The sequence below is a fragment of the Phacochoerus africanus genome, chromosome 9 (genome assembly GCF_016906955.1).
Source record: "Phacochoerus africanus isolate WHEZ1 chromosome 9, ROS_Pafr_v1, whole genome shotgun sequence".
Taxonomy (NCBI): domain Eukaryota; kingdom Metazoa; phylum Chordata; class Mammalia; order Artiodactyla; family Suidae; genus Phacochoerus; species Phacochoerus africanus.
The window spans coordinates 37,648,416-37,674,799 of NC_062552.1; the positions used below are offsets into that span (position 1 = coordinate 37,648,416).

Here is a 26,384-nt window from a genome sequence, read left to right on the forward strand (position 1 = left end):
AAGATATAGTAGCCCCATGTCCATGTGGTGCCTAATTATTCTGAATGTAATTTCTTAGGCAAGCCCCCAAGCCCAACTCATGTAGTCCAGAGTTGATTTTTCTGGAAGAAGATGGGAAGGCTCTTCAAAGAATGGAATTCTGTCAGGGATTCTGGGGAAAAAGCCATTCTAAGAATTACCTTTACAAATTAATTCAAATAAATAAGTGTCTGCTAAAAAGCACAGGAGTGTTAGGTGCCCCTTGTCTCTTTACAGACCGGGAGAAAGAAGTGGAAGCCTTCCGAACGGCACAGCAGGGGTGTCTGCACCAGAGGAAGGGACAGGCAGTTCTGTATGAAGGTAGAAGAGGCTATGGAAAGAGTCAGCTCTTGGCTGAAATAAACTTCCTGGCCCAGAAAGAAGGGCACAGGTAAAGACTCCTGCTTCATCATCTGTGTCCCTTGGGGCATCTTTCCCTTGTGGTGAGACTCTTGTATCATTAGATTCTGCATCCTTGGGCTGGTGGAGTGAGTAACCTCTCTGGATCAGGGCACTCTCAGTGACCATAGTGACATTCACCAGGGTGTTGCCATTGAAGCTGAAGGAAGCAGATTCCAAGCATTGCTTCTACACCATCCAGACTCTCATGGCCATCTTCTTTGAGATTGATACATGCCCAGCGTATTACCGGCAAGAGTGCCTCTACAAGCAGCTCCATGGGACAGTAGAGGAACCACTTCACTGCCTTTTTAATGACCTCTTCTTTGTGAAGGTAACAAAGACAGTGGCTTTCTGAACTGAAATATTTATATTTTTTTGGTGGATAGTTGGACCCAGGATTGTCTTCTAATCTAATACCCGATGGATTAGAAGGTTATTAGATAATGGTAGGATTGAGATTTGAAAAGCATTTGATACCAAAACCCAGGCTTTCTCCTGTTGGAGGAGAGTGGAGTCTAGGACTGACTCTGACACTTGCTAGTTGTATGTCTTGGCACAAGTCACTTAACCTCTCTGAGCTTCAACTTTTTTACCTGTGGAATGACAATTGTTGTACTTTATATGGTTTTTGCATGAATTTTAAAGGATGTAGTATGTAAGAAGACTGCATCGTAAATGTGAAAGTGCTCAAATCTGTAAAGGTGTTACTGACTAGTTGAGCATACCCAGCAATTACAGCCACGTGTTCCTGAGTCAGTTACAGTGTTTTGTTCTTTAAACTTACCTTCCCATTCCCAGGCCATGGAGTATGTCACTTGAAGCAGCATCGGAATCTCAAAACCTTCCAGTGGTCTAAGATTTATGTGATACCCAATAGCAAGCAGGCTAAGAAGTCCCTGGTCCACAATTCCACTTATTCATATTCCATCACTTCTCCTAATCTACCCAGCATGCAGGGCATTGTATCTAATGAAAAACAGAGAAAACAAAAATTTGTGCAATCCCTCAGCATAGCCCTGTCTTCAGACAGCCCTTACCTGGGGCTTTGGCCAAGGTGGTGGAGGAGTAGCCTCACTCCGGCTCTCAGGTCCATGGTAGCTCATGCGCCTCAGCCTAGCGCAATGTTGGAGATGCCCGTGGCCATTCCTTCTCACAATTCTCATGCACACGTTCATTCTGGTGTACTTGGAATAACTGGAGTCTGGAGTGGTCCAAAGTGATGCAATGCTAAGTCTGACCTGTCACCTTACTCCTAGGTCATGACTCTTTAAGAGCTTGCCAGAGTCTGGTATGAGAAGGAGCTATCTCTCTCTAACCACCAGTGGACTTTCAATCTTACCCTCTGAACTATATATTGATGTTAGATTATGTTTTTAACCCTATGCCCCATCCTTAGAAACCCATTCTTACTCAGAATAGAATCATTTTCTATTCTTTAAAGAACCTATATATTTTTATTAGATTGTCATTTGGAATGATAGTATAAGAGTAATTTTCCCGGTCAGTTTCCCTTATCCTTCAGAGTTTCGCACATGGACAACCCGGCCAGACACAGGAAGATTAAAGCATGTCTTCTTCAAGTGCTTCAGAAGGTGGGTACTTTTGCTCCATGCCATTAACTCTTAATATGTGGAGTGGTTTGTGCTTATTTTTGTCTCTCCATCTTGACTTAGGCGTTTCTTGGCCTGCCTATTTATTGATATCATCATTATTTGTATCTATCTTTAACCTTGAATCCATCCTACAGCACAGCATACAAGGAAAAGTCTTTTGCTCTTTTCTGATCCTGTTTTTTAATGAAATTTTAGAAACTTAAAACAGTGGTTTCTAGATGCAGATGGATAGCCATTTTACTATTGAAAATACAGATAGTCAGGCCCCAGCCTAGGATTACAGAGTCAAGCATCTATATTAGGAGAAACTGATGTAGCTATTCTAGAAAGCTATCTAGAAGTAACTAGTCAGATTTTAATGACATACATCCTCTATGCCCAGCAAGTCCACTCCCATATATATATGGGAGTCTATTCCTTGCAGTATTCGTTTGTAGAGGTTAGGGATGTGTTGAACGTGAATTCACAGATGAACACTATGGAATATATACAGTGCAGAGGTTAGAATTAAGGCAGTAGATGAAAACATAGCAACACGGAGTGATCTAAAAACAACCCTGAGTGTTTTATTTTTTCTTATGGCTGAATGGTATTCCATTTTGTGTGTGTGTGTGTGTGTGTGTGTGTGTGTGTTTATACCACATCTTCTCTGTCCATTCATCCATCGATTGGCACTTAGGTTGTTTCTGTATCTTGGCTGCTGTAAATAACTTGCACAGTATGTAGAAGTTCCCAGGCCAGGCACTGAACCCACACCACAGCAGTAACCCGAGCCACGGCAGTTACAATGCCATCCTTAACCCACTAGGCCACCAGGGACCTCCTTGAATTAGTATTTTTTTTTTATTCTTCAGATAAATACCTCAAAATGGAATAACTGGATAAAAAAAGATGAAATCTTGCCATTTGTGACAACATGGCTAGACTTTGAGGGTACCATAATAAGTGAAATAAATCAGATGGAGAAAGACAAATACCATAATGTAGAATATTAATAAATAATCAAACAAACCAAACAAAAAACAAATGTAGCTACAGAGAACAGAGTAGTAGTTACCAGAGGGAAGGAGGGTGTGGGCAAAATGGGTAAAGGGGACCAACTGTATGGAGACGGATGGACACTGTGCCTTTGGTGGTAAGCAGGCTGCAGTGTATACTGAAGTTGAAATGTAATATTATTCATATAAAACATACATACTGTTATAAACCAATTTTTTAAATCCTGAATAAAAAGAGAGAAATTAGACCTATAATACACTACCATTTACATAAAAACTATTTACTTGACAAAACAACAATGCACATTTTATAAGAACACCATACAAACAGAGGGTAATATGATAAACGCATTAGCATGGTTACCTGTGACAGTGAGGAATGGAATGGGAGAGGGGAATGTGGATAAAAGTGAATTCATTTTTTTAACATCTACTTGAATGGAGCATGGTAATTGGTAGTTTTAGCAAGCACTCTTAGGTAATTCTGATGTGCAACCTGGTTTGGAAATTACTGGTTTAAAAATACTATGATTTCCCACACAGTTTAGAGCTTTTGCCAGAATGAAATATTTGAAAGTTTCAAGTTCGATTTGGAGAATATTTTCGTGCTTACTTCATATTTCAGTTAGTCTTTTCCTGTTCAAAGAAGCTCAGCCCATTTCTTTAGGAATTAAATATACAAGCTGTATATTTTATAGTTATAAAATAAAATATTACCTGGACTTAGGATATATTTTACTCTGAAAACCCCACCCTGTGTTGGTATTTTATTTAAATTGTTGATGGGACATTCATGGTAGATTTGAAAATCAAGTGACTTCATTTCTAATCAGAGGTTGTCATTATTTCCTTGCTGTTATTTCCAGGCAGTGAGGGAAACACCACTGATTTTCCTCATTGACGAGGCCCAGTATATGGATGCAGCATCCTGGGAGTTTTTGGGAACATTGCTCTCCAGTGTGCCCATCATCATGGTGATGACATTGACCCCTGCCTTCACCCTGTGTGGCTGGGCCCGGCACTTCCTGCAGAGCCCTCAGGCTACCCTTGTGCCCATTTCGAAGTTGGCAGCGACCTCGCTCTTGAGAATGGCATGTTGGGAACTGGGGGTGGTGAGCATCCCCCAAGAGCTGCAGATGTGAGTGGCTAGGACTAGCTGGGCACTTCATTGTGGGAGGAGCCAGTGCCATGGTATAAGTGAGAAGGCTCGGGTCTCACCAGAGTTGGGGGAGAGAATGGCATTAGAAACCATGAAAAGGCCCAAAACGAGCTTTAAGAGTAGGCAGGCTCCTAGCAACCCAGGAAAGGGCTACCTCCCTGAGCAATTCACCTGGGTTTTCACAGGACAGTTAGGACTTGGATGGCTTGCTTAATATGTCCATTATGTGGGGTCAGGCCAGTTTTTACCAGCCCTTTGGCAAGGGGATGTTATTTCCTTTTAATATCAATGAAAGCAGAATAGTTGAGAGAAAAGATTACTGCCAAAATACATTTCAAAACCAATCGGAAACTTTTTTTTTACATTTCTGTGCTGCTGCTTCCCTCTGTTAGTGTGTATCATCAAGGACTGACCTTAACAAAAGAAGAAGTATTCCTCAGTATGAAATATGGTATGCTTGGCTCTCTTCAAGTGGGCATCTTTAGTCAGCAAACCCCTACTTACCTCTCTACAGCTACCTTCTCTGCAGGTGCTTGGGGAACCCCCTTTACTGTGAGGTCTTGTGCCAGGACCTTCTCTCTAAGAACATACTGTTCTTTCATGACCTCCAAAAGGAGGAGGAGGAGAACAGCAAGTGGGAGACCCTCTCAGGTAAGCTGAACTTCCCAGGGTTCTACCCTGGTCCCGCTGCTGGAGTTCATTCTTGAACATGGCATCACCTGGCCCTCCTGAGGCCTGTGCCTGTTCCCTGCTGACATTATAAGCAAGATTGGGCCTTTCTGACTAAGTGTACTATGCAAATAATATGCAGCTATGTTGAAAACACTAAATGCCTACAGCAGGTAAAGTAATTGAGTCAGTCTGCTTTCGTTCCTTTTTGAGCGGCCCAGGAGGTGGAGATAAGAAAACAGGATTTATAAACCTCAGAGGGGATCGATAAACAGGGGCATCTAATAGAGGATTGCATATCACTGAGGAGAGGGATGACTCAAGCGTTGGAATGGGGGATGGGAGAAGGGATGAGGGAAGAGGCAGGAGTATGTGTCATTCCAGAAAGGCCTCCTGGAACTGTGAGGTAATAGAAGAGAGGGCTCTTGGAAGGGAAACAGGAGGAGTGCAAATGTTAGAGACTGTGTGGTGCAGAAAGCATCGTTAGTTTCGAAGAGAAAAGCAGAGAGCTGGCAGGATGGGTAGGGTAAACCACTTTAAAGGTGTATGCTCCATTCATCTTTATCCCTTTAGTTTCCTGACGAAATTCTTACATTGTTGTGCCTTTAAAACTGCAGTCACTGAGCATGGTGTTTTCCTCAGTCATAGTCTTCTTTCCCTGCAGCCAATGCCATGAAATCCACAATGTATAGTATTTGTCCAGCCAGCTCTGAAGACCAGGAACTTTATGTCTGCACAGTCAAGGATGACGTGAACTTGGATACAGTGCTTCTCCCACCATTATTAAAAGGCAGGTCCCTTGAAGACCTCAAGTGAATCAATTACAGATGTCATTGCGCTTAGTAGTTTGGTGGGTGACCGAGTATAGATTCCCTCATTATCATGCTGACTTCATTTCCTCAAAAAAGAATCCTGCCTTCCAGAAACAAATTCTGGCACTGCCAGAACTCTTAAACACTTGTAGTGCTATTTGAGTAATGTTTTACTTAAGTGAGCCCACTGTTCTCTTTGAGGCTGATTGGTGACCTGGAAAAGTTTACTAGTTATTTAATAAAAATTATGACCTGATTTTCCCTTTGTACATATTACTGGAGGAGACAATTAAGCAAGAGAGAGAATGTTGCTGAGATTTAAGAAAATCCATGGTGCTAGTGAAGAGACAGTGTTAGGGACAGAGCAGGAGTGTGATACAAAGAGTGCAAGGTAAATCTATAATGACTGATGAGATAAAGAATAAAGCCATCAGAATTTGGTAGGCATAATTAAACAGGAGGTGTTCTTTTTAGAGATGAAGAAGTTTTTTGTTTTGATGTTCTGTTCAAGGGTTTGGTGGGCAGGGTACGTCATTAACACTTCTTGAGGAATATTAGGATGAGTAAGCATGTCTTCAAGTCAAGTATGGTCTTACTGAGAATGTAAGGCATGCAGGTGAAATAGCAGTACAGAACACCTTGGTAATTAAGGGCCAGGGCTCTGGGGCAGAAAAACCTGGGTACCAGTGGCTCCTGCACTTACTGGCTATGAAACCTTAGATAAACTTATTGAAGCCTTAGTCTTCTCATCACTCAAACAGGACAATGAGAGCCCCTACCTCATGGGGTTAGTTGAGGATTAAATGAAAAAGATTATTGTATATAATAAATATTTAGTGAATATTAGCTATTATAAGCTGTTCACTCTGGTGGGTTTCAGTCCATCATATTCCTACAGTTCATAGTCCTACAACTGTGACAGGCCACACTTGGCCTTAGCTTTACCAACTTAGAAACATACAGGTCAGGAAACAGTGTTCCAGCAGAAGAGCAGCCAGTGTTCTCACAGCAGATCCTACTGCTCTTCTATGGAGCATAAGGGATAGGTGCTTAGATGCCCCATTTCACAACTAGGAACTGGCATCTCTTATAATAGTCCCATAGGCATAGTTTCCAGGTACTGTAAGGGATGTGACCTGTTACAGGAATTACTGACCGCAAGGAGCCCAAAGCTGTGGCTTACCACCACGTATATATAACTTATTCACAGCTTTCATAGTGCAAATTCGCTTTCTGATCACAGATCACTCTTTGCATAAGCAGTGTTACCTGGTCACTCAGCTGACATGTCAAAGCTACATTGTAAAGGCCATATAACTTATAGAAGAATTTAATATACTTAAACTATTTTCTATCCTACCACTTTAATTCTACCACTAGTTAATGTGTTATTAGAATAAGAATGAGAGGAATTTGGAGATGTTCAAAACAGGGTAGTATAGTGAGCCAGGTGAAAATTACTACTTACACTAAAATTATTTAAGAGGAAATATATTGAAGAACATTTAGAAAGAGAATGAGTAGGTCACCTGTTGGTGATGAGGGAGAGGAAGAGGTTTAGAATTATTCCAAGATTCGGGGCTTGGTGACTTACTAGTTCAATATCAACTGCTGTAATGTATGGGTCAGAATATGGAGAGATTTACCAAAATGCTTGGAGTTCATTAAGATCTTTACAATAATTAGAGTTCTGGGACCTGGAAGCCCAGCCTCCATGCTTAGTTGAAAGTAAAAAGAAAATGGGTCTACCAACTCAAGGTTTTGGTACCCTGAGAACAGTTTGGGCTTTGTGGTGAAACCTGATTGTTGGTTGAATAATGAATGAGGAATGGGGACAAAAGAGGACGTAGAGATTTGGCTGAATGGAAAATGGGTGGACAAAAAAGGCAAGCCTTTTTTTTGTAATGAACAGATTGTTAATACAGTATATTTTATGTTTGTAGAAAGCTTATTCATTGCTTATTTTTTTTTCTTCAGAAATAGCGGTGAACCAACTGGATCAGCTCAGCTCAGAAGAACAGTTGCTGGTTAAGTGTGCTGCAGTCATTGGTCACTCCTTCCACATAGATCTGCTGCAGCGCCTCCTGCCTGGCTGGGGTAAAAGCAAGCTACTTCAGGTGCTGAGAGCTCTTGTGGATATACACGTGCTCCACTGGTGCAACAAGAGCCAAGAGCTTTCTGCTGAGCCATTATTAGTGCCTTCCTCTGTTGAGATTACTGAACAAACCAAAGAGAAGAGAAAGTCAGGTGAGAAAGAGCTGTTCCCTTGTTCTCAGGACTGAATAGAGAGCTTTGGGTAAGGGTATCGGTGTTCAGAAAAAGCACCAGTATCATATATCCTGTGCCTCAGTCTCGTAAAGCTTATGTCCAAGAAATTGGGGGAGCCATAGTTATAGTGAATGAATAGCCTGTATTTTTCAGAATTGTCTTAGTTTCAAGAATTCTAGCTCCATGTTAACCCCATGTGTTAAGTATTTGTGCTTTGGTTTTTGGTTCAGAAAAATTGCCATAGTCTTTTATTGGCTTCTTGGGATAAATAATAATAAAATAGGATAAACTGTTTCTAATTTTAGACATTCATGAGGAAGTTAAACACATGTCATGTTGAAACAGACATGAACAAAGCAAGATATACATTAAATAGCTGCAACCTCAGATTCTCTACATGAAAGAATAAAATTGTGGCATAGGCTACTCAAAGCACATATAATCCACAAAGTTCTTTATACAAAGGAAGCAATAGTACCAAATAAGAATTATAAATAAGATTTTCTTATAAACTAGCAGCGTGTGCTTGGGAGTTTGCTACCTGGTAGCATAAAAGGATTTTAAGGGAGACTCTCACTTAGATTTGCCTCGATTTCAGATGCTGGCTCTCCTCTAAGGCTACAGGAGGAACCACCCCTACCTCAGACCGAGCTGCTAGAATTTGGAGTCCCTCTGTTGAGGGAAGCGGCTTGGGAACTGTGGCCCAAGACACAGCAAGCGGCCCTGCACCTTGAATGTGCCTGCTTTCTTCGAGCTTTGGCCTGCCGCTGTGGCAGCTGCCGTGGGGGGGACTTTGTCCCCTTCCACCGTTTTGCCATCTGTTCTACGAAGAGCTCCGGTGGGACCTCCCGATTCTGTAGCTACAAAGACACTGGCTCAATAATAACACAAGTGATAACAGGCAAATTGCAGCTGCCTTCTCCCCAAGGTAAATTCAGGGGCCGGAAAGAAAACATGTGGGCAGCACTTCTTTTTATTTGTGTACTTAGAGCTCTTCATTCCAAAGGTGAAATCAGATTAAGGTGGAAAGAACCCTTTATCACTGAAGTACTTACTGGAAATAAGAAAAGTGTAATCTCAGAGTTATGGAGTTCCCCTTGTGGCTCATTGGATCAAGAACCAATGTCTGTGAGGATGCAGGTTTGATCCCTGGCCTCATTCAGTGAGTTAAGGATCCGGTGTTGCCACAGGCTACGGTGTGGGTCACAAATGCAGCTCAGATCCTGTGTCTCTGTAGCTGTGGCGTAGGCCAGCACCTGCAGCTCTGATTTGATCCCTAGCTCAAGAGCTTCCATGTGCCACAGGTGCAGCCAAAGAAAAAAGAAAAAAAGAAAGAGAAATGTAATCTAAGAGTTAAAACGAATTTTAAAGATCATACTTGTTTTAGCTGGCAATCTTGGGCAAGTTCCTTATCCTCAATTAATTGAGGAAAATAACAATACCAACTTCATAGGGTTGTTGTGAGGATTAAATGAGTTAAAATATATAATGTACTTTGAATAGAGCCTGAAGTCTGGTTAGTGTTCAATAAGTTTCAGTTGTTGTTTTTATTATTATAATTATTCAGCTAAGTACACATATATGGAGTCTTTATGTGTATCAGATGCTGCAACTGGATGTTAAGAATACAGAAGTGAAATTGGAAGATCCCTTGTCATGCGGTGGGTTAAGGATCCAGCATTGCATTTGCAGTGTGGGTTCAGTCCCTGGCCCGGGAACTTCCACATGATGCAGATGTATAAATAGAGAATTCCGGTATGGCATAGTAAATGTGATGCAAATGGACTACACAGGGGTTGGGGTAGAATATCTTAAAAGAAGCTTGGGTTGGTGGATAGATGTTCCCCAAACCTATAGCCCTCTACCACATCCCGGGAAAGAGTTCACTGTCTTTTTTTCTTTTAACATTTGCAGTTATCTCACCTTGTAGGACAGCCCATTCCCTTGTCAGTAATTGTTAGAAAACTTCTGTCATCAAGGTGAGCTTTACCTTTCTGCAGCCTTTTCACCCATTTTTCAGAGTTGTGCCTTCTTTCATATTCAAAGACAGCTGTCAAAACCCAAGCAAATCCCTTTTTCTACTTTGAGAAAAGAGAAGTTGGTGTTGGTGTTGGCAGGGTAGAGGAATACAGGAAAGATGGTGAATTACTGGTGGTAAAAGTCTAAAGTGAAGATGTCAGTTTATGATCCTAATGCCTCTTCTGGCTGAAACATTCTTATGACTATGTGAAGGTGACCAGTGACTTGGAGAAATCGGTCACTGGCTGATGGACTTTATGGGCATTTGTTTTTGTTTTTGGTTTTGTTTTGTTTTGTTTTGTTTTTTGGCCATGTCTGCAACATGTGGAAGTTGCTGGGCCAGGGGTAGAACCCATACCATAGCAGTGACCAGAGCTACTGCAGTGACACCAGGTCTTTAACCCACTGTGCCACAAGAGAACTCTGGTACTTTTGTACTTTCTGAGGGGAAAGAGGAAAGTAATAGTGAATGTCCTGGTTGGTATTATGAAGAAATTACACTATCATTCATATTTCCTATATGGCCTTTTGTTTTTGAGAGGTCAGGGTCTAGATTAGCCAGCCTAGTCAATCTAGAAGAAAGAGGCTCAAGACTTTTCCTACACAGCCAAACCCTGAGGAGGTGCCCTGACCCAAGGCCTCTGTGCATGGCCATGCAGAGGGTGCTGTTCACACAGTCAGTGACATGATGGTTCCCTGGGAACCCTGCATGGCGGTAGTGCTGCCGCATTGTTGTTTCCTTAGTTACCTTAGCCCTACTTTACCTTACCTTACATGACATCACTAAATCATCAGAGAGCCAGGCCTTTTACTTAACACTTTTACTTAAGTCCTCCCTGTAAGGGTTCTCTTAGACCTCTTCTCAATCCCCCCACCTGGTTCCTGAGGCCAAATAGGTAACATCTCCACATCATTCTCAGTCTTCGCTTTTTGATCAGAAGACAGCTGCAGGAGGAAGAGGCAAATCTAGAGGACAAAAGTTATTTAAGGCCAGCCAGGAAAAGCTAAAAACTTCTGCTAGCCATTGTGACTCTGGTGGGATGTGGCACGTTGTGCCGTCAGGATTTTCTTCACCGGGTCTTGGGCTCTGCACTTCCCTCCTATCTGGTCATGAATATGATTCAGGTATATTCATGGATTTCTGCTATTAGAATTAACCATCAAACTGGATAGACATTCTTTATTCATTTATTTTGCAAACAAAATTAGGAATTGATTTGAAAGGTTTGAGAATGAAAGGAATTACTATTTGAATTACAAATAGTTAAATTTAAGGAAAAAATTAGCGCCCTAATCTTGTGTGTAAGGCTAATATTAAACCTCAACTTATCACTTTTATAACATGGGAGGCAATTTGGTCATGAACTAAGCTTCAAAGGAAAGGTAGTCAGGAAATTTAAATTTTCTCATTTAATACAAATATGGATAATTAAAAATAATCATCTTTCTCTCCCTACAGATAGTTTTCAGTTCCGGACAAAATCACCCAGAAGTCAGGAAGCCTTCACAAGAGAACATTGCAGGTAGATGGAGATGCTGAGAGTGGGTGTGGAGGGAGCCAGAAAATGGGACACAGATGACCATTAAACTAGGGTACTTACCTTATCTACAGAAAAGGAAGGCATCTGACACCCCAGGAGTCGTGATTCAGCCCCAAATTCAAGTTAACAGAGAATCAGTTCCTGGGCCAGGAATTGAATCTGAGCTGCAACTGCAGCAATGCCAGATCCTTCAACCCACTGCTGTGGACCAGGGATTGAGCCTGCACCTCTGCAGCAACCCAAGTTAGCTGCAGTTGGATTCTTTTTTTTTTTTTTTTTTTTAGGGCTGTACCTGCGACATATGGAAGTTCTCAGGCTAGGGATCACGTGAGAGCTCATTTGCCAGCCTACACCACAGCCACAGCCACAGCCATGGCAGATCCCAGGTGCATCTGTGACCTATCCTGCAGCTTTCGGCAACACTGGATCCTTAACCCACTGAGCGAGGACAGGGATTGAACTCGCATCTTCATGCATACTAGTTGGGTTCATTACCACTGAGCCACAATGAGAACTTCCTGCAGTCGGATTTTTAATATACTTCACCACAGTGGGAATTCCAGAAAAGTAGTTTTTGATTTTTTTGTAGGGGAATTATTTTTTTTGTGGTTAAGAAAAACTTTAATAGCTCTCAAATGTGTTGTACATGTAGCAGATTTTTTTAAGCTATAAATGTGCCTTCTCAATTACTTTTGAACCCAGATGATATTAAAAGGATTGCACATCTCATAAGCATGTACCTCCTGGCTTTCAAATGCCTCTCTCATCAATTTTAAATGTCCCTACCTTGAATTCACCAGCACACTGAGTTTTCTGTCCTACTTATCCAACCTGATTTCTTACCATTTCCTATATAAATCACCCCCACACTTGTGTCTTTGCTCACACAGTTCTCCCTTTTAAAAACACTCCACATCCTTCCACTTATCAGAATGTTCACCATCCTTCAAAGCCCTCCTCAGTTCCCACTTTTTTCGATCATTCTTCTCAGAGAGATCAGACCTTTTTTGAACTCATGGTGCCTGTGGAAAGTGCCCTGAACTAGTAGTCAGAGAGATGAACTCTAGTTTTGGTCCCACTCGATAGCTGTGAGGTCATGTTTAAGTCACTTAACTTCTCTGAGCTTCAATCCCCTCATCTATAAAAGGGAGGTAGTTTTGCCTACCTGAATGGCAGAGTTACTGCAGGATAAAGTAGTCTTACTGTATACAATAATGTTCAAACGTGCCAAGACAGAGTTCAGATGTGCTAATAGAGAAGAGTGGTATTATGCTTGGCATCATTTTTATATTCTCATATAAAACAGTGTTAGTTTGCTCTTCAGGTGTCCTGATTTTCCCCATTTAGTCTGTGAGGTCCTTGGATTGGCCTTTAGATTTTAAAAACTCCCTAATAGACCATTATAGACGAGGTCCCTGACTTTCAAAACCTTATGGCGCGATGGAGGAGAAGCGTAGATGTAGAACGGATGAGTTATAATTCCCGGACAAAGTGGCAGTCAGTGCCCCCACAAGAGCAGCTGCTACGCGGCCACTCTCAGCTCCTCATCTTCTCTCCACAAAGAACAGAGGAAGAGTTCCTGGATCAAGTGAACAGGAAACTGTCTCAGACCAGCCCCGAGAAAGACTCGTTGACCACAAAGCCCTGCCGCTGCAGGGAAGTCCTGAACTTGGTGCTCTCACCCCTCACCCGGCACTGCCTGGTCATCGGAGAAAACACTTGTGCATTTTATTACCTGCTGGAGGCTGCCGCTGCCTCCTTGGACCTGTCAGATAATTACATGGTGAGCCAGATCCACTCTAATTTGATTGGGATTTCTCACTACCATTTAACCTGGGATGAAAAGTGGAGGGAAATGGGAGAGAGAAAGGAGCCGTAAGGGATTGAGGAGAAAACCGGAAGTGGTGTGTGGAAGTCAGGGAGCACCGTGTACTGCCAGCCCTGCCCCGACTCCTGCACACTCAGTCCAGCTCCCCTTTTCTAACTAAATCCTGCCCCAACTCTAATTCATCACAACCTCGATCCAGCCTCCTCCCTAATCCTATGCTTAGCAGCATCCAAATCCTAATCCAGTTTCTCCATCCCTTGTCTTGTTTGGAGGCCTTCTTTTATTTGAGGAAGGCAAGCAGTCTTCTGGGCCCACCCTCAGCATTCTCATTTTTTAAAAAGCACAAAGTGAAGATCTGTCAGTTCGAGGAGGCCACTTTCTGCAGTCTTCGATCAGAGGTGAGGGCAGGGGGTGACCTTGAAGTTTGGGTTATTTCTCCTTGAGGATTACCCTATTATTTCCTTTTTGTTTTTATTAATCTTTTGGGTGTTTTTTTTTTTTGTATGTGATTATAAATGTGATTCAAATTCAAAACATAGAAATATTTGTAGAAAGTGAAAGAGCGTTTACTAATCCCATGTCACTCTTAGCGTAGTGAGTCATCTTTAAACTTGCTAATCCACAGATGAAAATTACATAGAAATGTGTATTTCTTAATTAGTAAAGTATGCTATTTTTAAATATGCTAATTTGTCATTTATTTGTGACTTGCCTATTCATGCACTTTGCTCATTAGAAAGTATATAAAGCTAGAATGAAAAAAAAGAACATACATTTCAAAGTCTCCCCACCACCACTCAACCACCGTGTCTTCTCCCCAGTGTTATATATCTTTGCTATTCTGCCACATCTTTTATGTATTCAGCCACGTAAATGTATACAAGCTCCCCTCTTCCTTTGTTATATATAAATAAGCGCTCTCTATACTGCAGTCCATGTCTTGCTTTAAAAATAAATAAGTAAATAATATACCTTGTAGATCGTTCCATATAATTTATAACCAGTTTCCTCGGGAAATGATACTTGTATAACAAATAGAAACTGGGGAGAGCATGCTATGAGACATTCCATTTTTAAAGAACAAATAGGAGTAAACTTATCTATTCTGTATGAATAACTCAGGACAGCTCAGTAACTTCTCCCAGCCTCATTGCTATAAAATCCACCAGAACCAAATGTGTTGGGGGTGATTATTTGTTTATAAATAATGACTCCATAAAAAAGTGGAGGGTGTTTAACTTGTTAGAGAGCCGAACTTTAAAATAAAATTAAAAAAAAAAAGAAGTGAGAACGAATTTCAGCGTAAACCTTAGCACACCGTGGTTAGGAAAGTAAACCTGGTGTGTAGAATGCCTTTGAACACCAAGGGGAGCCGTAGAATTGTCCACGGAATTGCATCATTTTTGTTTCAACCAAAAGGTCTTCGGAGCAAAGTTAATTATTTCTTTCCCTTTATAAGAAAGAATTATTGTGTAATCTTCCTAAGATTGTTCAGAAATCACCATAGACTTTATCACTTTCTTGGAGGCTTTATCACTTTCTTGGAGGCTTTAGCCTTAGCATATGAAGGTATTTGATAACCTCAAGGTAGTTGCTCAGCCCCCACACGCACGGTGGTGGTAGAGCCTATTTTTAAAGAGAGATGTGGGATTTTGTGATCTCTCCGATGATTCCCATGGCATCTGAAGCATCTCAGTCTCAAACCCATCTGGGTCTAGCAGCATCACTTTTTAGATCACAGCCTTCCCCTACTGCTCCCTACACATGTGTGGGAGCTGAGCAAGGAGAGTGCTTTCTCCCTAATTCTGTTTTCTCACTCCTTTACTTGCTTATGGCCCTACTGCTGCTTGTTATTGTGGCCAGGCTCTGCCCCAACTCAACTCACTCCAGCACCTCAGTGGCCCCACATACCCATCCCCAAATAAGAGCCAGTGTGTTATTTATATGTGCAGAACCTTGTCTGTAGCCCTCTTCCCACATTTACATCACCCTTTCTCATCTTACCATCTCCAGGTCTGTTTCAACATGGGACAAATCACCTTGGCCAAAAAACTGGCTAGGCAAGCCCTTCGACTACTGAGAAGGAATTTCCCTTGGACCTGGTTTGGTGTCATTTTCCAAACATTCCTAGAGAAATGCTGGCGTTCCTGTTCCCTGAGCCAACCTCCAAACAACCCTAGTGAGAAGTGAGACGCCTAGCCAGCTTTAGGGCCACAAAGAACTAAACCGGGACCTAGCCTGGAGTTTTGTCTATTTGACCCTTGTAAGGACTCCTCTTTTCAAGCATGTAGCAGAAACCTTCATTTATTTTACTCTCCCAGCCAATTCAGTGTAGCAGGAGGAGGACTTCTTTTGTTTTGGGAGTGTTATTATCCTGTCTCTTTCAAATAAAGATATATGTGTATTATGCATTTACATACACATTATAGCAATTTAATATTATATATCTATGTGTTATATATAATATTAAATTGCTACCTAGTTATTAAGCTGTTAAAATTTATAGGAAATATATTCAACCAAAATAGCAATTCAGAAAATGAACCTTTTTTTAAAAACCTCTCTGAAACTTTTTTCCTGGTCAAGAGGAATGAATTAAAAAGGCCTATGGGGGCAGTGAGGTCCTGCTGTACAGCACAGGGAGCTATGTGCAATCAACTGTGATGGAACATGATAAAAGACAATAGGAGAAAGAGAGTGTGTCGAGATGCATGACTAGGTCACTGCTGTACAGCAAGAAATTGACAGAACAATGTAAATCTACTATTAATAAAAATAAAAAGGCCTATGGGGTTAGAAGTGTTGGGATCTCAGGAAGCTTTCTGGGTCTGAAAGTCTGTGCATGAGTAGACCCAGATTCCTCGTGGGGAGGGACATGGACACTGGTGACAAGGGCATGCTAACCACCCTGTGCTTCGCACCAGTAAGAAGAAGCTGGCAGTCCTGCAGCAGCAGGTGCGTTGCCTCTCCCTGCTCCGGCAGCTCTACAACCTGGAGGCCACAGCCTTCAACCGCAGGTTTGCCTGCCTGGCTGCTCTTATGCAAAAGAATTCAGCGAAGGAGCTTGCCAGTGAAGCCCAGGTAAGCCAGTGCTTGCTCTACTTCTGCACCTCACTCAGAATCCTAAAATGCTCCACAGAGAGACCCTGCCAAGCCCCTGGTTAAGCATGGCTCCACAGTAACCCAGACCTAGCGGGACACTGCGGATCGCATGTTTGAGCAGCATTCTCAATTTGCAGTTTATAGATGGGCTTCCAGGAACAAGGCTCTCTGCTGACTCTCTGAACTGAATGTTGATGTTTGTGGGTGTGTTCAGAAGAGCACTTGGGGAGTGATGGGAAGTAGGGAAGGGATCATAGCTTTCATCAGTTTCTCAAACAAGCCTGTCATCTGAAACACGGGATTAGAATTACTGACTTAGAAAAAAAAGAAGAAAGAGAAATATGTCTGTAATTTCAGTGTGCATCTGTCTGTGTCTCTCTTTTATCCATTTTTTTTTCAACAAATATTTGATGAACATCTATTCTGTGCCAGGCCTTAATCTTAGTTCCAGGAAAATAGATAATAGGGAGGTGAAATATATAGTATGGTAGGTGATAATATATACAACAACAAAAAATTAAGTGGAGGCGAGAGGACATGGAGTTCTTAGAGCTGGGGGTACAATTTTAAATAAGGGAAAGCCTCACTGAGCAAGTGACATTTGGGCAGATATCTGAAGGAGATGACAAAGGAAGCCACATGGCTGTCTGGGAGAAGGGTGGACAGGAAGAGGGCATAGCGAGTGCACAAGTCATGCCCTCTGTGTTTGAGGAACAGTGAGGAGGCCAGCGTGACTAGAGGGGAGGGAGGCGAGGAGAAAGAGCCAGGAGATGAGTCAGAGAGTGGGGAGGGGTGGGGGATGGCAGATGGTGCAGGCGTTGTAGGCCACTCGAGGGGTTTTGGCTTTTACTCTAAAGAAAATAGGAAGCCACTGGTAGGTTCTAAGAACAGGAGGGACAGGGTCTGCTTATATTTTAATAAGGTTATTGTATTAGAAACCTAATAGAGACAGGGTTTCAAGAAAAGTGTCATCAGTGATGTCTAAATGTGGAAGTTCCCTTGTGGCACAGCGGGTTAAGGATCCGGCATGGCCACAGCTGTGGTGCAGTCTACAACTGCAGCGTGGGTTCCATCCCTGGTCCAGGAACTTCCACATGCCATAGGTGTGGCCAAAAAAAATGATGTCTAAATGTTCATGTAACTGGAGTTCCCGTCATGGCGCAGTGGTTAACGAATCCGACTAGGAACCATGAGGTTGTGGGTTCAATCCCTGGCCTTGCTCAGTGGGTTAAGGATCCAGCGTTGCCGTAAGCTGTGGTGTAGGTCGCAGACACGGCTCAGATCCCGCGTTGCTGTGGCTCTGGTGTAGGCCAGCGGCTACAGCTCCCATTAGACCCCTAGCCTGGGAACCTCCATATGCTGCGGGAGCAGCCCTAGAAAAGGCAAAAAGACCAAAAAAAAAAAAAATGCACGTAATTGACAACAAAGATCTAAGTGGCTGTTCTGAAGAGTTCTAAGGAAAGAAAATCAGAGACCTTACTTAGAGAAAACAGATGGGGTGCAGTCTGGCCAGTTTTTGCAGGGGAACGTCTTGGATTGGAGAAAAAGAAGACAGGCAGATAGAGAAAGTGGTTTGTTTGAAGAACATGCTGTATGGGTGTATGGGTGAGAAGGAGCGTGTTTTCATAGCTGGAGGGGAGGGGAGTGGTGGGGGCCCCAGGGGTGCTGACTGAGGGCGCAGCAAGGCGCTCTGTGGGCTTTAAGCAGGAAAGAGATGAAGTGGAAGTGCAGCATGATGGACAGAATATTTTGCTGTGTTTGTTGCCCTGCAGGTTGTCTCTACCTACGTGGCCCTCTCCCAGTTCGCCCAGAACATGGGCGACAGGGAGAAGTGGCTGCACTCTGAGCAGGTCGCCATTCAGAAAAGCAGCCTGTGTTGGTTCTCCAGGGAGGGCTTGTTGGCCACAGCCCAGCTCATGCAGGCCTTGGCCTACACCAAGCTCTGCCTCGGCCATCTCGACTTCTCCATCAAGCTGGGTAATGGGGCCTGGGGTGGCTAGGCCCAGGGCTTTCGGAGAGGCCAAGTTTACCTCTAGACCTCACACAGCGCTCTTTCACCTCCTTAGGTTTTCAAGCTCATGAGATATGCAGACATCTCAAGAAACCAGCTCTGGAGAATCTGGTTCTCTCAGTTCTCTTCAGATCTGCATTTCTAAAGAAGAAGTACTAAGATCATTTTCTGCTCTTTATATTTGTTGCCTAAGCGGGGAGGGTATGCTCTTCCAGCGAAGCGTAGAGAGAGGGAGTGTGGTTCCGTGTCCCCCGCCAGGACTGCCTCTTGTCCAGTCACTCCAGGAAGCATTGCCTTAAGTGCGGTGCGGGTCAGGAGTGGAAACATGGAATCTAAGCTACTAAGATTCTTTTTTCCCATTTTTCTGCAGGAAGGTAGGTAATTGCAGCAGCTCAAGACCCTGGAACTTGTCTCAGAGTCATTCCCCACTTCCTTGGCTTAAAGGCAGGTCTGATGGCAGGCACAGATGCTCTCTGAATAAGTAGGGTTACAGAGAGGAGATCTAGGGATGTTAGGCTGCTTGGAAGGTGTCAGATCCTCTCCTCTCCTGTCCTATCCTCCTCATCCTCTAGCTGCTCCCAGTGGCTCTGTCTCTCGGCAGATTTGATCTATGTGTCCACGTGCTGAAGAGTCAGTGGGCGCTCCTTTCCCAGGGTCACGATGTCCTTGGCCTGGCCTGCTTCTATGCTGCTTGCTTGGATCTGCTGCTCTACGGAGAAGGTGAATCTTGTGCAGAGGGATTCAGACCTCAGGTGGGGCACTAGCTTTGGAACATAGGCAGTCATGAGTCTTGGCTGTGGCCTTGGGCCTGGCCTCTGCTCCTGGCCCCTGGCTCCTTAAAGTCTAGGAACCACATTGCGGTTCAGGAGTGTCTGCCTTTTGGGTGTTGTCTCCTCCCCAGTACCGCACACCTTCTGTACCACTTGCTACGTGGACAACTTATACTAGCCCGGCTCCCCTCTCTGTCCACAGGGTGGCTGTGTCGGCCCTTTGGGGAGTGTCTGCATTTCATTGAGCGGTATGAGCACAGCTGCGTTCTAACTTCTCAGAGCGATGTCATGCTGGGGGTCCACTCCTCTCTGGCCATGTGGTAAGGTGGGGTGCCAGAGCCTTACTCAGGCCTGTGGGAAATGGAAGAAACTGGAGGATGCCATGAAGTCATTTAAGCTACTGCCTTTTTCCCTCCCAGGCAGGCCTATTCCATATCTGTAACCCACTTCTTTTTTTTTTTTTTTTTTTTGGCTGCACCTGCGGCTTATGGGAGTTCCCAGGCTAGGGCTCAAATCAGAGCTACATCTGGGATCTACACATCAGCCATAGCCATGGCAATACCAGATCCGAGCCACATCTATGACCTACGCTGCACCTTGCAGCAACCCCGGATCCTTAACCTGCTGAGCCACAACGGGAACTCCTTTGACCCACATTCACCTCCCATTTCCCCCCATCTCATGGGAAGGGTTCTTCTTGCCCCTTAGCAGGTTTGGGCTCACAGGTTAACGGTTATGTGTAGGGTTACATTTACGTGCTAGATAAGCCACAGTAAGGCTGAATATCATTGGTCTCCTTTTAAGTCCTCTCTTACATGTGAGTTAGTAGCCTTGGCCACTTTCCAGAATCACAGTTCTGTCTAGGAGGTTCTAGAGTCCTAAAGAAGTGACAGTTCTACGAACGAGCCATGGTTGGTAAGCAGGAGGAGAGAGCCGAGAGCTGTGATTTCTTTCCCTGCAGGTTTGCACGGGACTCTCAATGGAATCTGTTTGAGCACCACTTCTCCAAGGCTCGCCGGTTGGTGAAAAAAACCAATGCCTCATTATTTGGTTCACATGGCTTTGTCCGATTCCTAGAGTGTCATGTGCTGATGTTACAGAAAATGCCAGAGGGTGCCTCAAAGCTTACTCCCCCAGGGACTCGCCACCAGCCCCTCCAGGTGCCTGTCTGTCTCCCTTGGCCTTCAACTAACACCTAGGTTATAATGTGACCCTGTAACACTCTCTCTGCCACCTGCTTCTCTCCTTTACTCTTCTCCTTGCTGCTCCTGTCTCCTTTGCCTCCTTGAACCCTTTTTCTCCACCTAGAAAGTCTTTCCTCCTCCCTCACGTAGCCCCCCTCCCCACCAAGACATTCCTGCATGTAGGTCAGGACTGGATTCCCTAACTTTCCCGCTTTGCACAGCTACTCCCAATACCACTAAAATATTTCCACGTAGCCCTTCTCAATGGACCATTCTAGCTCAGTATATATAATTCGAAACACTCCCAACAGTCCCATCTTCAGAGTCTAAGACATTCCAGTTCTTCTCCATCTCAAAACAGACTTTGTGGGCCTATTTGCCATCAAGAATTGCTTTCTGTTCCCACAGCCCTGCGCACTCACTCAGGGTACTCATGCTGCCTGGGGCCTGTTATCAGTTCTGATGGAGTGGAGTGGAGGAGAGTCCTAATCCCTGCGTTAATGGGCCTTCGTTTCCTTTCAGTACTTCAAGGAGTTCTTCTCTCGATGTGTGACCTGCCCTGTCTATCACCAGCGAGTCTCTGAGCTTAAAGCCTCTGTGATGAGATATAGAAAGAGAGAGTCCACGTCCTTGACTAATATCACGAGACCTTTTGATACCTGCTTGACCAGGATTTGGATAGAGGAAGAAGAGTTGCTGGAGGGAAATAGCTCCTTTGAAGGAAATATGGGAATACAGAGTAAGCAATCCTTCTGGGAGCCCTGGTCTGAGAGACTTCAGGCAGTCTCAAATTCTTACTCACAAGCAGTCCAGGGCCGTACCTCGAGCTAAGAAGGACATGCAGCTGTAAGGACGAGTCCTCGCTCCAGAGTTAACTGTCGTCCTCGCACAGTCCCGGACCCAGCCTAGGCAGACGGACAGCCCTGATGTTGTTCAGCAGGGAAGCAGCCTCTCCCAGCCCTTTGTTTCAGCATCTATAACCCTTAGGCATAAAAAGTTCCTCCCTGCTCCCAACCTGAACAAATAGATTGTTCCTTTGGAGTAGCTGGATGGTCACTAAGGGAGAAAGAAGGCCTTAGAAGCCTTGTAAGGCTTGTAATGTCTAGGAAAGTAAATGAGAAGGTGTGGACAAGAAACATAGGTTCTTGGAAAGAAATTTAGTTTCTTGCTTTAGGGCCCAACAGATCTCCTCCTTTTCCAGGCCATGAGTTAAATTTGTAGCTGCCGAGGAAATTCTTTGTATTTGTCTTATTCTTTATGTTCCTGCTTTCAGGACTTGTCAGAGTGGCTGATGTCAAGGAGAAGAAAGATGAAGAAGAAATTCAAGAATGCGTATGTTAAAACAAAACAAAACAAAAATCATCTGAAGTGACCATGATTCTTTTATTATATATGATGCAAAGATATGCCCCCATTCTCCTTTCAAAAATCATCTGAAGTGACCATGATTTTTTTATTATATATAACACAAAGATGTTGCCCCCCATTCTCCTTTTAAAGATTCTGTGTAGTGTACACATTCAATATGCTAACCTTTTACAGTCACCACTACCTATATCTTTGTCAAAATAAAAGCCTGTGTTTCTGAAGCATAACACTTAGCTCTTGCTTAACTCTGAACAGCCGTTAACACAACTGTGGCAGAAATTAGAACTGGAGCTAGACTGGAGTCCAGGGAGGCTTTGAGATGGACTGATTCCATCTTATATAAGGTGAGATTCATTAGCAGATGGAAACACAGCCCTAGTGAAAAAGTGGTCATTACCTCAGGAAGGCTGGTAGTGCAGGCACTTTGGTGTTGCCCTCTTTGGGCCCAGATGTGAAAATGGCTCTTAAGAAGTCAAGGGGTCTTTTGAGAGGTAGAAAGCGCTATGGGACTCCATTTCTCCATCGTATTCTGTGGTTTGGGAATTACCACATGAAACTGTGAAATTGCCAAAATGTGTATGACCCCAGCTCTCTCCTCCCCCTCTCCCTCCATCCCCCCCCTTCTTTTTCTTCTAGTTAATTTATTATTTGGGGGGGTGCTGCACCCGAGGCATATGGAAGTTCCCAGGCTGTGAACCCGCTCCACAGCGATGACCCAAGCCACAGCAGTGATGACACCAGATCCTTAACTGCTAGGCCAACAGGGAACTCCAGTTCTGTCAATTTTTGCTTCATGTATTTCAAAACTGTGTTGTTAGGTACTCATATATTTATAACAATTTTATCTTTTTCATAGGTCAGTTCATTTATCATTATGAAATATCCTTTCTTTGTCATGAGTAACAATTTTTGTCAAGTCTATTTTGTTTGATATTAGTATAGCCACTCCAGTGCTCTGTAGCTCATTTGCATGATATGTGTTTTTCCATTATTTTCCTTTCAACCAACTTGTGTTTTTCCATCTTAAGTTTGTCTCCTAGAGGCAGCATGTAGTTGGATCATGTATTTTTTAATCCATCTCCTAATCTCTGCCTTTTAGTTGGAATGTTTAATCTATATACATTTAGTTTAATTACTAATAAGGTAAGATTTATGTCTGCCCATCTTATTTATTTTCTACTTATACCTTCTTCTCAGTCCTCCACTATCTTTCATTACATTAGATAATTTAAATTTATATTTGTTTCCTTTGGAGTTCCCATTGTGGCTCAGTGGGTTAAGAATTCAATTAGTATTTATGAGGATGCAGGTTCAATCCCTGGCCTTGCTCAGGGGTTAAAGGATCAAACATTGCTGTGGCTGTGGTGTAGGCTGGCAGCTGCAGCTCTGATTCAACCCCTAGCCTGGGAACCTCCATATGCCATGGGTGCAGCCCTAAAAAGACAAAAAAAGAAAAAACATTAAGTCCTTTATTTCTTTTTTTCTTTTTTCTTTTTCTTTTTTTGGGGGTGAGTGCTGTACCTGAGGCATATGAAAGTTCCCAGGCTAGAGACTGAATTGGAGCTACAGCTGCCGGCCTTCATCACAGCCACAGCAACACAGGATTGAAGCCACATCCATGACCTACACCACAGCTCACGGCAACGCCAGATCTTTAACCCACTGAGCGAGGCCACGGATTAGACCTGCAACCTCATGGTTACTAGTCTGATTCGTTTCCACTGCACCACAATGGGAACTCCCAAGTCCTTTATTTCTTTTATTGTATAATTTTGAGTTGTTTTCTTGTAGAGATTACAATTAGTATTTTAATTTAAAATAACTTAGTTCAGGAGTTCCCATCGTGACTCAGTGGTTAACTAATCCAACTAGGAACCATGAGGTTGTGGGTTTGATCCCTGGCCTTGCTCAGTGGGTTAAAGATCCGGTGTTGCTGTGAGCTGTGGTGTAGGTTGCAGACACGGCTCAGATCAGTGGCTACAGCTCGGATTAGACCCCTAGCTTGGGAACCTCCATATGCCTCGGGAACAGCCTTAGAAAAGGCAAAAAGACAAAAAATAAATAAATAAATAAATAAATAAATAAATAAATAAATAAATAAATGAAATAATTTAGTTCAGATTAATACCAACTTGATTTCAATGATATATAAAAACTTTATAGCCATTTCCCCTTCCCTCCTTCATATTACTATTGTTATAAAAGTTACGTCTTAATAAATGGTGTGACCATCATCACCTATATAATATTATTGCTGTATGAAGTTGTCTTTTAATTCAGATAGGGGTGGAGGGAAGCCATGTTTCTTGAGTAAACACTCCTTGGATTGATGCAAGCCATTCGTTAATTGCCAGAGTTCTGAAAAAGGTGATTATATTTTTGTCGGTTTTCTTGTTTCATTTATGCAGGAGAGAATTTTCAGAGTTCTCTAACCATTTTCTTTTAAAATCATGCTCAATATATTTTTAAGTTGTATTTCCCTTAGATGAAGTTAAACACTCATTATGTTTACATTTCTTTTTATATAAGCTATAGGTATATATCCTGTGACCATATTCTATTAAGTATTTGTTTTCTAGTTGACTTGTAGGAGTTAGAGAAATGAGCCATCTGCCTTATTGTATGAGTTGCAAAATTTTTCCTCATTTTGTATTTTGATTTTTGCTTATGGTATTTCTGTTATGGAGGGAAAGATATCAGTCTTTTCTTAATTAATCTCATTGTGTCAGTTTTGTTTTGTTTTGTTTGTCTTTTTGCCATTTCTTGAGCCACTCCCACAGCTTATGGAGGTTCCCAGGCTAGGGGTCTAATCGGAGCTGTAGCCACTGGCCTACGCCACAGCCATAGCAACAGAGGATCTGAGCGGCATCTGCAACCTCCACCACAGCTCACAGCAACGCCGGATCCTCAACCCGCTGAGCAAGGCCAGGGATCGAACCTGCAACCTCATGGTTCCTAGTTGGATTTGTTAACCACTGAGCCACAATGGGAACCCCTCAGTGTGTCAGTTTTAATATATCTATGAATGCTTTTATGGCTTCTGAGTTTTATGTAATATTTTAAAGAGATTTTCCTCTGAGATTATTTGAACTATTCCCCAATGACTTTTCAAGTATTTTTTTAAAATCAACTTTGTCAAAATATAGCTTACACACAGTAAAGTGCACCTATTTTAACGATGGATTTTGACAGATGTATACACCCATGTAACCACCACCTCAAGCATGACAGAGAACATTTAATCACCCTCAAAATTCTTTCAGGCCCCTACAGAGTTATTCCCACTCCAACACCATAAGCAGCACAAAACACTCTTGTTATTTTTTTTCTTTATAACTGTGATTATTTCCCCTCTGTCATTTCTTATTTCATCCTTCTTTTTGAGTAAGTAGCTAATACTTTGTTACCTCATTGTATTTCAAAGAATAAGCTCTTTCATTTATGTATTAGTTGTATATCATTTCTCCTTTAAAATTAACTAGTTATTTGAATAAGGTGCTTAAATCTTGTTAAAGATGGGAATTTTCCTCTGAGAACTTCTTTAACTGAATTCCAAGTGGTCTGATATGAAGCAGTCATCAGCATTTTCTTTGCTTTGTTTTTGTGTTTCTTACAGTAAAAATTTACTAAATACTAAGTTTAGTTTAGGATTTTCATCTTAGAAGTTACCTTTGTAACTATGACTCTGATTGGTAGAATTCCTACCACGAGCAATGATGGAATTAATATATTTCTCCTTCCTCCTTCCCGATCCTCTACCAGCCAACTGAATATCTTACTATTTTCCCTTCTGTGATTAAATATACTTCTACTTCTGTCAGGTTCTAAAAAATTCAAGCTGCATCCGACTAGGGTAGGTTTCTCCCAGAAGGGCTCTTTTTAGCCTTTATTCTGCCCTTCCCCCACATTCTCCTGTTCCCCACTGCCACCCCCACCTTGCCTGCCTACAAGGCAAGTCCCCAGTCATCTTAGCCCAGGGAAACGAGGGCTTAGTTGATTGATGGGCAGCTGCTCCCTCCCCCAGGGACAGAGTAAATTTAGGTTCTGTCACAGGCTAAGACTATCAGAGGAAGCTCAGAACATCCTGCCACAGCTCCCTGAAAATAGCCTCACTAGGCTCCCACAGCCTCTGCCTGTGGGAGAGGTGCCTACACCACACCTAGGGCCCCTGGAAATGGTGGACACCTCTCTTTCCCTGGTTCTCCGTTATTATAAAAGACTGGGTTCCTGAGCACCTCATCCTCTCAATTGAAGTCTCTCATCTCAATATGGGCAAGTATTTTCAAACTGAACAGTTGGAGAAGAAACCTGGCTGGAAACCATAAAGGCCCTCCTATCTCCAGCCGGCACTAGCCTTCCTTTACACTTAACCACGGCCCCACCCGCACCATTTATTCCTCCTCCCCTTACCCCCTGTGCCCATCCCCACTGCCCTTTTCCCAGGCTCGGAGTTCAGGCCAAAGGGAACAGAGCTACCAGATGGCCACCCAGTTGAGAAAGCACCGGCTCTGCTAAAACTGATGTCTGCAAAGGCCTTTTATTTCCTGGGGCTTGAAAATCCTTTGTCCTGCCAAGGAATAGGCTTGGTATGTATTTCAGTTTCTGACCTTACTCCTCTTTCT

At 43.0% G+C, this 26,384-nt stretch overlaps 1 protein-coding gene across 6 annotated transcripts in view; it reads left to right on the plus strand.

The window, feature by feature from the left end:
- The window catches only part of LOC125136085 (adenylate cyclase type 10-like), a 29,750-nt gene extending 7,767 nt beyond the window's left edge, over positions 1 to 21,983 (plus strand). For 4 of the 6 annotated variants that reach the window (XM_047796710.1, XM_047796713.1, XM_047796714.1 and 1 more), the window contains 20 exons: positions 256 to 409; positions 562 to 751; positions 1,926 to 2,012; positions 3,898 to 4,169; positions 4,705 to 4,841; positions 5,524 to 5,649; positions 7,649 to 7,918; positions 8,538 to 8,867; positions 11,418 to 11,481; positions 13,063 to 13,282; positions 13,600 to 13,725; positions 15,341 to 15,513; positions 16,252 to 16,408; positions 18,202 to 18,406; positions 18,496 to 18,592; positions 19,042 to 19,160; positions 19,413 to 19,530; positions 20,172 to 20,370; positions 20,917 to 21,133; positions 21,668 to 21,983. In XM_047796710.1, coding sequence (XP_047652666.1) covers positions 256 to 409; positions 562 to 751; positions 1,926 to 2,012; positions 3,898 to 4,169; positions 4,705 to 4,841; positions 5,524 to 5,649; positions 7,649 to 7,918; positions 8,538 to 8,867; positions 11,418 to 11,481; positions 13,063 to 13,282; positions 13,600 to 13,725; positions 15,341 to 15,513; positions 16,252 to 16,408; positions 18,202 to 18,406; positions 18,496 to 18,592; positions 19,042 to 19,160; positions 19,413 to 19,530; positions 20,172 to 20,370; positions 20,917 to 21,133; positions 21,668 to 21,735 — 3,329 coding nt within the window. In that variant the 3' untranslated portion in view covers positions 21,736 to 21,983. Of the gene's footprint in view, positions 1 to 255; positions 410 to 561; positions 752 to 1,925; positions 2,013 to 3,897; positions 4,170 to 4,704; positions 4,842 to 5,523; positions 5,650 to 7,648; positions 7,919 to 8,537; positions 8,868 to 11,417; positions 11,482 to 13,062; positions 13,283 to 13,599; positions 13,726 to 15,340; positions 15,514 to 16,251; positions 16,409 to 18,201; positions 18,407 to 18,495; positions 18,593 to 19,041; positions 19,161 to 19,412; positions 19,531 to 20,171; positions 20,371 to 20,916; positions 21,134 to 21,667 lie in introns of those variants that run through there. The other 2 variants (XM_047796712.1, XM_047796711.1) reach the window with 2 other exon arrangements.
- Positions 21,984 to 26,384: the final 4,401 nt, after the last annotated feature.